General features: G+C 43.5%; 1 protein-coding gene across 1 annotated transcript in view; it reads left to right on the top strand.

Moving 5' to 3' along the window:
* The window catches only part of PALLD (palladin, cytoskeletal associated protein), a 240,054-nt gene that overhangs the window by 116,302 nt on the left and 112,067 nt on the right, over positions 1-11,685 (top strand). The window contains exons 8-9 of the mRNA XM_003803530.2: positions 5,082-5,201; positions 7,228-7,570. Of these exons, the coding sequence (XP_003803578.1) occupies positions 5,082-5,201; positions 7,228-7,570 (463 nt within the window). The remainder of the gene's footprint in view (positions 1-5,081; positions 5,202-7,227; positions 7,571-11,685) is intronic.

Raw genomic sequence — 11,685 nt, 5'->3', positions numbered from 1 at the left:
TCTCCTCTCTCTCCTCTCTCTCCTCTCTCTCCCCTCTCCTCCCTCTCTCTCCTCTCTCCTCCCTCTCTCCTCCCTCTCTCTCTCCTCTCTCTTCCTCTCTCTCATCTCTCTCTCCCCTCTTCCCTCTCTTCCCTCTCGCTCCTCTCTCTCCCCTCTCTTCCCTCTCTCTTCTCTCTCTCCCCTTTCTCTCCTCTCTCTTCCCTCTCTCTCCCCTCTTTTCCCTCTCTTCCCTCTCTCTCCTCTCTCTCCCCTCTCCTCCCTCTTTCTCTTCTCTCTCCCCTCTCTTCCCTCTCTTCCCTCTCTCTCCTCTCTCTCTTCCTCTTTCTCTATTTCACTCCCTCATTCTTTTAATCTTTTTTCTCTTCTCCTTTATTGTTCTTCCTCATTCATGGGGAAGATGTTTTAAAGTACTAGAAATAAAACTAAAAAGATCACTAGTGCCTGGATATAGCCCCATTAGGGACTAGATATTTGGATAAAGCAGGAAATAGCAGGTTGCCTCCCAGTGCCTTTGTGCAACTGAACAGGTTTTTCTTGTCACTACTGTGCTGTCTGCCTGATGTGTTTCACCCGCCTGTGTCTAGACAGAAGGCAGCTTGCATCATGGACCTCTTCAGACTGTCTTGTGAACTAATAGCTAGTCAGCTTGCCTGAGACCAGCATCCCTCCTCCACATTACCTGTCTGGCCTTCTTGACCTTCTGACTTTACACTCATTGAATTCTTCAAAGACAGTCTAGGGTGGGGAACAGAAGACTCCCTTGGCAGCTGTTAAAGCCCCGGCTCTTGCTCAGCTGTTTGGAAACAGCCACAGACGGCATTGGGTTACTTCTATATCTTGGTCTAATGGCATACAAAATTAAAAATACAAAACATACCTCACTGGTTGGAGGGTTACACCGATAAGGTATGCAGCTTGCTTTCAATGTTACTCTACTGCCCACTGTGACCCCCGCCTAGAGCTTACACAGTGTGGTTTCTGTTTTGATTCTGTAATTCAAAATGTGAAGTAATTTTTACTTATTTAATTGTTCTGAGTGTTGGGTTGTTTGCTGGGGATGTTTGTTGAGATCCCAGTAGATTGTACACAGTTAAAAACTTAAGGCTCAGCGCCTGTGGCTCAAGTGGCTAAGGCGCCAGCCACATACACCCAAGGTGGCAGGTTTGAATCCAGCCCGGGCCCACCAAACAACAATGACAGCTGCAACCAAAAAATAGCTGGGCGTTGTGGTGAGCGCCTATGGTCCCAGCTACTTGGGAGGCTGAGGCAGGAGACTCGCTTGAGCCCAGGAGTTGGAGGTTGCATGAGCTAGGATGCCACAGCACTCTACCCAGGGGGACAGCTTGAGGCTCTGTCTCAAAAAAAAAAAAAAACTTAATGCAAGTTTTAGATTAGGATGGTAGATTAAACAAAAAAGGGCTGTGGCAAAAGTTGGCTGTATAAAACCCTGTGATCCCCAAACTGTGTGTCATGGTGCCCTGGATGTCATCCCAAACTCAACATCCCAAGAGAAATAATCGATAGATAATGATTGGGCAGTTTCTCCTACAAAGAATATGCCACAGGGAAGGCGTCAACATCACATCAGTTCAGAGTCACATCAGACAAGCAGAGATAAGAGACATCTGGAGAAAGCCTCTAACATGAATGTCATAGGTGAAAATAATAGGGCAGTGTTACCAAAACAACTTAGAGAAAACAAATTTACGAAGAGAATAAAATACAAGATAAATTAAAACAAAATCTCTCTTCAGACAAGAAAATTATGCATCCAAGAAGTAAAAAGAAAAGCTGTGTTAAAAAATGGGAGGGGAGGACAAAGAATGTCCTTGGAATGAAAAGGTTGGCTGCAGAAATCAAGCTGAGGAAACTTTTCACAGAGTACAGCAAAGAGGCAAAGAAGGGACGTAGGAGAGAACCAGCCCCGGTCGGCCCCCTGTGCCTGATAGGGGTCCAGGAGGAAAGCAGTGAGAAAAGGGACAGAGGGATCATCAATAAGGTCATCAATAAAATAATTCAAAGAAGTTCCTGAATTGCTATCAGTTTCCAGATGGAGAAAGCCCTCTCTATGGAACAGTGCATGGCGCACACTCAGGGCAGTACACATCACCAAGAGATTCAGCATACACAGAACAAGAGGTGGTGATCCAAGTGTCCAGGAGGGAGCCGCAGGTGTGTCAAGACCATGCAGGTCAGAGTGGGGCCTTCCCAGCAGTCTGCACTGGACACAGGCAGTGAAATAAGACCTTCAATGTTCTGACGTAAAATTACCTCCCACTTGGCGATTCTACACTTCACCAGCAGTTCAGTTTTACATGAAGATCTAGTAAAGATATTTTCAGACTTGCAAGGTCTTACAAATTTTCCCCACAAGCCTTGATGGGGGATGTGCTTCACCATGAGAGAATCTGCCCAGGAAGGGCAGCTATGAGGCGGTTCAGGGTACCAAGTGCCCATGGGAGGCAAGGGAGTCCCACTGGCCACAGCCTTGCATCATGAGCATGTGAGTCCAGGCAGAGCACCGAGATTCCAACTCCGGCTGGAGCTTGACCACGTGGAGCTGACTCCTCATCAACTTTCCCTGCTGGCCTGCTGGCCATCCAGGTCCTGCCCACACTGAGGTCCCCACTGAGGCAAACCTGAGATTCCTACTCTCAGCCTTGCCCACAGAGCACCTGTGGGGCTTTTATAAATTTCCAGAGACATTGGAGTGGTTTATGGCATGCAGTGATTCCTGACAGTTTTTTCTAAACATGACAAGGTTGCCTTTTCTTTGCATAACCAGATGTGTATGTGAGACCCAATTTTTTAAAACTAAAAATGCATTTCTTAAGGATACAGACATATGTAGTAAATATCCACAGAAAATCAAAAGAATTGCTATCTCCTTAGAAGAAGGAAGATTCAGCTGAAGGAGGTCAGACGAGGCATTTCTAAAGCACTGGTCATATTTTATCCTTATACTTAATCGTAGGTACACAGGGATTTCTTTCATTGTTATTCCTGGACCTGCACATTTAAAGTATCCTTCTCTATGTATGATATGGTTCATAACTTTTAAGAGTCCTTTATAAATACTAATGAAAGCATTGCATTTACACTGAATTTCATCTTGTTGGTTTTAGCTGAGAGTTCTTTTTTATCAATTGTGTTAGGCAAACCATGTGATTTGCAAGGTGGAAGCTGACTTCCTTTCTAGGGGCGGAAAACCTGGGAAGGTTTATGAAAATAACCCTGATTATCCAGCGGACCTAGTAATCTTATCCTTGCTTATCCTCATTTTATGAGTTTTCACCAAGAAAATCTGGGTTTTATTTGTGTTTAACCAACTATTAAGTGTATCCAAGAAGAATGCCATTTAGCCTTCTGGGAGATGTTACTGTGATTAAGTAATTTTTAGGTAACTGTAATCAATAGAAGTTATGATTAGTAGTTTCTGATTTAGTAGTTTGTTTTATGCCCTGAAGTCAAAACCTGAGGAAAGGGTAGTGCCTGTGGCTCACTGGGTAGGGTGCCGGCACCATATACTGAGGGTGAAGGGTTCAAACCCAGCCCCAGCCAAACTGCAACAAAAAATAGCTGGGTGTTGTGACGGGCACCTGTAGTCCCAGCTACTTGGGAGGCTGAAGCAAGAGAATTGCCTAAGCCCAAGAGCTGGAGGTTTCTGTGAGCTGTGATGCTACCGCACTCTACCAAGGGCAACAAAGTGAGACTCTTGTCTCTTAAAAAAAAAAAAGAAAGAAAGAAAACCTGAGGAAAGTAAATCTAGGAAAACTGGATTAAAATGGATCATAATTATTGATAAGTTTAAATGTTTCTGCAGACAGTTTTTTAAGTACAGATAGGTGAGCCTTTATCTGACATAAGTAATCATTTCCTGATTTCCATTCTTTACTAAAATTTATTTTACAGATGTCTTATAGGCCTTTGTTCAAGTAAGATGCTACCAGATGGAAATTCAGTACTAACAGCCTGGCTTGTCTCATTCCTCATGGCTTTCTTCACTTTTGTAATGTCAGAACCACATGAGCTGTGATGTTTCTCTCTCTCAACAAAATGTGGCCATATTGTCACTGCTGTTTTTCATCCTGCTATATGAAATTTTCCAAGAGAAGAAAAGCTGGACAAATTTTGGGACATGGGCTTAAAATTTTATCTAGTAAAAGTCTTTGTGACAGGCGGCACCTGTGGCTCAAAGGAGTAAGGTGCCAGCCCCATATGCGGGAGGTGGCAGGTTCAAACCCAACCCTAGCCAAAAACTGCAGAGAAAAAAAAAAAAAGAATTATAAAAATCATTGTGACATATCACTTCACGAAAATCACTCAAAGAACATTCCTACGCTTGTGTTTTCTTCTTTTGTTTCTTAAAAAGTGTAACTATTCTATATGTTCAGCTGGTCATCAACTATATGCAGGCATACACCTTATTTTATGCATAAAAGTAATCTTGAAAGTTCGTATACAATGAATTCTGTTCAGTTACATTTAAAACACATTAATGAAGCTTGTGGAAAGACTAGTCTTACTGAGAATTCCTTTAGAAAGCTTGTTTACTTTTTTCTGCAATCTAAACCTCATCCATGTATTTATTCAAAAATAATTAGAGTGCCTTTCATGTATGAGATACCTGTTTCTGCTCTCACAGGATATATTCAAGTCAGAGAACCAGAAATAAGCTACTAATAATGACATAGTAAATTGTTTAATGGTAGCTGTGACAGAAGAATGAAGCTAACATTTCCCTCAGAATCTTCTACATGCAAAGCACAGTTAGTTTCATACTTGCAAATATCTTGTGTTATCTTCACAGATGACCCATTAGGCGTATGCTATCCCCACTGTACAAATGAGGAAACCAAGACTACTGCTGTTTAAAATCACAAAGAATGGGTCGGACACCAAAGCCTTGTCTCCCAGACTAAATTGCTGAACTAAACATAAAGAGATTCTATTGTGTACATTCTGTAAAACAATTCTGTAGTCAGCATTACCTAGTTTGTTTGTTGTAGAAAGGCAGAGGGTCTGACTTCCTGAAAGTACTTTGTGAATTCCCTCTGATGAATTACTCTTTCCTCTTCCAGAAGAAATCTGCACCCTGGTTATCGCAGAAACATTCCCTGAAGATGCAGGGATCTTCACATGCTTGGCCAGAAATGAGTATGGGTCGGCCACAAGCACTGCCCAGCTGGTTGTCACCTCGGGTAGGTGAGGGGTGTGGGGTGGCCACAGCAGAGGGACGCTGTCCCAGGAAGTGCACCCAGCCTTCAGGAACACCTGCCGCCCCAGGAGCTGCCCTCATGCCTTTCATTGTGAGACAACAGGCTTTGGAGCAGAGGGAGGAGGTTAGGATAAGTAGAGATATGAGAAAACAAAAAGAGGGTGGTAATGCAGCAGCTGAGCATACACTGGGGCTGTTGTTTTAACTTGTGCAATCTTGGAAACAATGGGGCTGGTTTCCTAACTCTCTTGTGCTGACCCAGAGTCAGTCCCTGTCAGAAGGCCACCTTGAAAGCAGAGATGCAGCCCCTGCTCTCAGCAGTGCCAGTGCCTGTGATCCCAAGATACTTGTACAAATAAGTCCTTGTCTAACACACCACTGAAAAATGTACAAAGGTCATACAAGATAAATCTACTTATATAAAAGGTAATGCAAGGCAAACTCAGAGAAGATGTAAAAATCTTGGAAATCAAATTTCATTGGTAATCTATGTCAGTGACATCATAAAACTGATACGAAAAATAAGCAATATTTGTATTTTTGAAATCAAATTCAAAAATGGATATTTTCAAAATTTAAAATCTCACTAAGGAAGGTAGTGAAATAGTTTTTTCCTTTTTTTTTTTTAATTTTAGTTGACTATTTTCTACGATTACAAATGCACTTCAGGTTACTTTAATTGCCTTATCTCTATTATTCATCTTACAGAGATTGTTAAAATCTCTCTCTGACCAAGCCTGGCACATGCAATTCACACAGTCAAGGGGTCAGCCCACAGGTGGTGAGAGGACTGAGCCGGACCAAGCCAGGAGAACGAGTGGCTCTCACTCAGATTCCTTTGGAAGAGCTGGAGTTGGTGCTAGGTGGCAGCAGAGGCCCAGGCACACCAGGTTTAGGCTGCTGTAGCTGTGCGTGCTGGCTCATGTTAATTAGTAAAAGAAACATAAGGGTCGTCTCAGTGGGAAAATGGCTGATACAAATGAGTGGTAACGTGTTAAAAGGAACCTCAGGGTCATGATTGGGATCGTAGAGCAAGGAGGACCCCGAGTTCTGGCCTGTACAGAGGCTGTACACGGCCAGCGCCCAGGGCTCTGTAGGCTGAGTGGCAAATGCTGCTATGTAATATTTTCATTTTCGTCTGGGGTGAATGTGTTCATGATCATGATGTAGCCAACAGTGACAAGTACTTTTGAGCTTTCTGTATACTCAGAGCACTTTTGAGTATGTACTGGCAGCTCTGCTGGGCTCTGGGCAAGGTGAAGGCTCCAAAGAAGACACAGTCTCCATCTGTCGAGAGCAACTGTTCCTCTCCTGTATACTGAGGTGCAGTTGGGACAATCACCTTATATGGAAATAACCTTTATTAGACCATGAAACACTCTTGACTCAGGGCTTTACCTTTCTTAGCTATAAAATACAGGGCGTCCCAGAAGTTAACCCTGATGTCGCCATATATAGGGAAAATGGGAAACTCTGGTTAAATGTGCCTTTATTTACAAAATGTTCATTACAAAATTTTGCAAAGAGATGATCAACACATAGAGAATATTCTGTAAATATCCTGTAAATGCACATTTAGCTATAGTTTCACGAGGGGTGACTTCTGGGACACCTCATAGACTGAATGTCACAAAGCCTCTATAGCTGGGTCTGTCTGCGGAGACAGGCAGGGTGCTCAGTCAGGCCCAGGGACCCGATTTGGGAGAACAGAGCGTTGTCAGCTGTTGCAGCTCTGTTGTCACTTTTCACCCAATTGTCTTTAGTTCTCATGTGAACTTTGATAATGACTTGGTAGCTGTTTCTCCACCTGTGGGCTCAGTCAGGCAGAGATGCAGGTGGCTGACTCCCAGCAAGCACTGAGAATCAGAGAATCACTCGAGAGCCCCATATCTGCATCTTTAGCAACTTAGCAGGACACCAGAGATTCTCAGAAGACCTCAGACAGTGTGAAAATAGCTTGTTGAACTAGTAGCTCCTTACTGTTTTTCCCTTTCTTCCCCCTTCCTTAGCCAACACTGAGAACTATGGCTGTAACTCAGCAGGAGAGTTCAGTGATGATCACTTCCAGCACTTCCCACCTCCCCCTCCAGTCTTGGAGACAAGTTCCCCCAGCCTGGTTTTAAAGAGACCCTCTGAGGTGCAGCAGGGGAGAAGTCCCAAGGCAGGCCTGAGCACAGCAGCCCTTCATATGAAATGCGGTTCTGCAGAGACAGAAACCAACGGGATCCATCCACGCCATGGAGTAAATGGACTGATTAATGGCAAAGTGAATGATGACAGCGCACTTCCAGCACCTGCTGTCCTGCCTTCGCCCAGTAAGGAGCCACCACCTCTGCTTGCCAAACCCAAACTGTGAGTACTTCTGCGTGTCTGTGCTTCCTCCTTCCTGGTTAGAAGAGATCTCCTGCCTGGACTCAGCTGTGCAGTGAGTTGTCCTTGACTGAGGTGACCTTGCTGCTGGGAAAGTCTTTCAAAAATGCTAAAGATACCTAAAAATAAATAAGGTAAATGCCAATGTAAAGCTGCCTTTGCTAAAAGCTGTAACTGGTTACGGCTGTGAAAATAACCACATACAACTTGTAGTCACTAAGGTAGGGAAGAGGAGCTCGGCCAGCTGCGTTTCCAAATGTGTCAGTAGTTCATATTTATTTCTTTAAATGTGAGTATCAGTAAGGAGATCTCTACAGATGAGAGGGGAAGATTAACGCCTGAGGACAGAAACTCCGTGTGCAGGTCTTGGAGGGGAGAGAAACCAAGAGAACGAGGTTTGCTACAGCCCAGGTGGCTTTGGGATTCTACAGAATTGTACGTTTCCATGAGCACTCCTCCCTGTTTGGTTCCCATTATTAGCTTAGGATGATGGACCTTGCATGAGCTATTTCCATTGGCACCACAGAGCACAGGGTTGTTATGAATGAAGCCATTACAAGGTCAGCAAGAGGCAGAAATAAACTCAGAGGTTCCATCGCAGCATGACAGGCCTTGAATTACTGCCCTGACAGAGGTCAGAGGAAATGTGGGGGTCGTGAAGAGTGTGCATGTGCTGCAGGGTCAGGTCTCCAGGAGAGCGTGTCCACCAGAACCAGGGAAGCCCCTTCTCACTCCGGCCGTGTCTGATGTTGATTTGGGGCAGGAAGGGCTCCTTTAGGGAGGAGTTGTGCTTTGTTCCCCAGGCCCCTGCAGCCTCCTGTCTTCTCTCTGGCATCAGCTTATTTGTTAGAAATGTTAGAATTGATAAGGTCTTCAAATCATAATAATACCTTGGGTTTATTCCTTGCTTTATTATTTACTGAACATTGTTAGACTAATCAAATAACAAATCAGTCAGAAAGAACATCTTAAGTTAACAAAGGGGCAGACTCTTTTATAAAATTAGACTTCTAGACAGTCATGTGTTACAGTTTCAATAATCTATCACTGTCCCACACTTAATTTTGTATTCTGTTCTGGCTCTTTTGTAAGGCAGTGGTACTATTCACCAGGCTTGTACAGGGCAGCATGAAAGATGCCAGTAAACATTTATACCTGTACTCAGTGCCATGGAGGGGCTGAGTGGGAAAAATGAGCTAAAAAATGATGGCTTGGGTCAGCGCCTGTGGCTCAAAGGAGTAGGGCGCTGGCCCCATATGCCAGAGGTGGCGAGTTCAAACCCAGCCCCGGCCAAAAACTGCAAAAAAAAAAAAAAAAAAAAGATGGCCTGAGAAAGATTTACGCCCTTGCAGCACCAGTCTATAAAATTAATTGCCACTGCTGACTTCTTTCATCTGTGCCTTTTGAATATGAATTTGGAGTGCTTTTAATGAAACAGCATCTGCTCTACTCTCTGGGGAAGAAGAGGGCAGAGGTGTCCCAGGAGTAGTACTTGACTGCGCTCTTGCTGAAGTGAAGTCTGCCCATGCTGGTCATTATAAATCAGGCATAAATCATAGGAGAGCAAACATGAGGGACTGTTAACAGGCATTTACAGCCCTGCTTATCACAGGAGTGTCAACAGCTCTGCAGCTTTTAGTTCTGCTTTGCAGTCATGATGTGTGGTGAGGGCCCCATCGGCAGAACAACTTGGGATGCCGTGCTGAGGTGTAGATTTGAAGAGTGACAGCAGGTGCTTCTGAGTCATCTTCAGGGTAAAAGGCATTGCAGAGAAATGGACTTCAGTGCTCAAGATCTGAATAAAAGGGGCTACTTCCCCTTCGTGAGGAAGTTTAGGGTTAGCTCACAGATAACATGTCCTTATTTGTTTTACCACTGTCTTTTTTCTCAAATATTTTTGTGTTTAAACATTCATAGAGCATGATTTAATGATTTTCATATTGTATGATTGCTGCCATTTTACTGGGTAGAAAATAATAATTGATGACACTTATAGAATATAGGTTTTTAAATGTTCTTTTATAACTTATACTTTATTGGATTTTGTTTTAATCGCATAATAAATGCATGTTTGCTGTGACGATTCAAACAATTCAGAGGCAATTAAAGAAAAAGTCCAGATTTTCTGCTTCTCCTCTTCCAACCTACCCTCTTGAACTGAGCAGTGCTGCTGGTTGGGTGTGATGTTACCCACTCCTTTCTCTATGATCACGGCCTTTCCTAGGAAGGTTTGCTCATTGTTTTAACAGTGTCCATCACTAGAGAAATGCCGTTAAGTGACATCAGCAAATAATTAAGAATGGCATTCAAGTTATTAGTGACTATCAATAACAGCCAAGTAAAACCTTGTATATTTCTATATTTATATCTTTTCATATGTTGGGGTAAAAATGAGATTTTATTTGCTTCTTATGGTCAACAGTTAAACACTGTGGTTTGCTCTAACCTTTACTCATCGGCCTGTGGTTGTACCCTTTCCTGAAAGGAGAGGTTTATATCCTCTACTTTATGGTATTTCATGCATCTTCCTCATTTGAACCTAAACTAATAGGAAGCAATTAGGAGGGCACAAGTAATAAATAGGAACCAAAATATTTACTCAGGATAAATTAATCTGACAGTAGAGTTTGATTTTTCTTGGATGCTGGGGTGGAAAGTTTTCAAAATGGAAAAATCTTTGCTTTTGGGGGGGGTGTCAAATAGTTCCAATACTGATCATGAGAAGAGGCCAAAAAAACCAACCAAACAAAAAAACCGAAATGAAAAGATAAATGCCATTAGCTCTTTTCTCTGACTGGGTTTAGCCCCGCCCTCTGTCACCCAAAGCCCCCACACTCTAGCCACCTGTCCTCCCTGTCACAGGGGTTTCTGAATCTCCCATTCTCTGTTTCTGGCACTGCCTCTCACGAATGAGCTGGGCATAATTATTATTATTTTATTTTTTGAGATAGTCTCACTCTGTTGCCCTGGGTAGAGGGCCATTGTGTCACAGCTCACAGCAACCTGAAACTCCTGGGTTCAAGTGATCCTCTTGCCTCGGCCTCCCAAGTAGCTGGGACTACAGGCACCTGCCACCATGCCTGGCTAGTTTTTCTGTTTTTAGTAGAGATGGGGGTCTCACTCTTGCTCAGGCTGGTCTCGAACTCCTGAGCTCAAGAAATCCACCTGCCTCAGCTCCCCAGAGTGCTGGGGTTAAAGGTGTGAGCCACTGAAAGCTGAGTGTAATTAAATGTGGGCTATCTGGCATGTAAAGGGCACGTGCACAGCACTCTTGTCCTCTGTAGGAGCATGATGTTACGCTTAGACACAACACAAGAAAAAATTAACAGTGTCATTCCATATCAAAGAAGGAACACCATGCTCAAATAATATTTTTTTGGTCAGAATAGGCATAAACCTGATTTATTAACTATTTGTCTTGTTCCTTTTCTTGTTCTGAGTGGACCACATGAGTCTCTTGCTCTTTTTTCTCTGCAAATGGTGCCTGAAGACTCAAAATTTAAAATAAATGCAGGGCTTAGCATAAAAATCCCTGGTTCTCTTTATACCTATGAAAAAACAGCCCTTCAAAGGTCTGGATATGCATGAAATTCCTAGGAATCAACTCTGAGGAAAGTAGAGAATGCTGAGACTTAGTGGGCAGTCTGCCAAGGTCACAGAAGGGCATGGTCAAGTTTTTCCACTGAGTTCACCTCCTAAGTCGGACCAAACAATATATAAGTAACAATATGCTCCTTTCAATCTCCCTTTATTACTTCCTCTTTAAATGTTCTTCCTCTGTCTTGGGGGAGGGAGAGACCTAGAATATAAACCCATGAAAGTAGCGAAACCAGACATCAGGAAGATTTCTAGAGGGTGAATGGGCAGGGCTTGTACCCAGAGCAGAGCCGGCCGACAGAGAAAATTATGCTTATTTGCCACTCTAATGCTGAAAATATGTGCATTGCATATAGTCCATGCCCCCCCGCTTTTTTTTTTTTTTTTTTTTTGAGACAGAGCTTCAAGCCCTGGGTAGAGTGCCGTGGTATCACAGCTCACAGCAACCTCCAACCCCTGGGCTCAAGCGAGTCTCCTGCCTCCGCCTCCCGAGTAGCTGG

This window comes from Otolemur garnettii, unplaced genomic scaffold (assembly GCF_000181295.1).
Source record: "Otolemur garnettii isolate 467f Iridium unplaced genomic scaffold, OtoGar3 scaffold00324, whole genome shotgun sequence".
Taxonomy (NCBI): domain Eukaryota; kingdom Metazoa; phylum Chordata; class Mammalia; order Primates; family Galagidae; genus Otolemur; species Otolemur garnettii.
The sequence above is the reverse complement of the archived record's forward strand: the minus strand, read 5'-3'. Positions and strand labels throughout refer to the sequence as shown.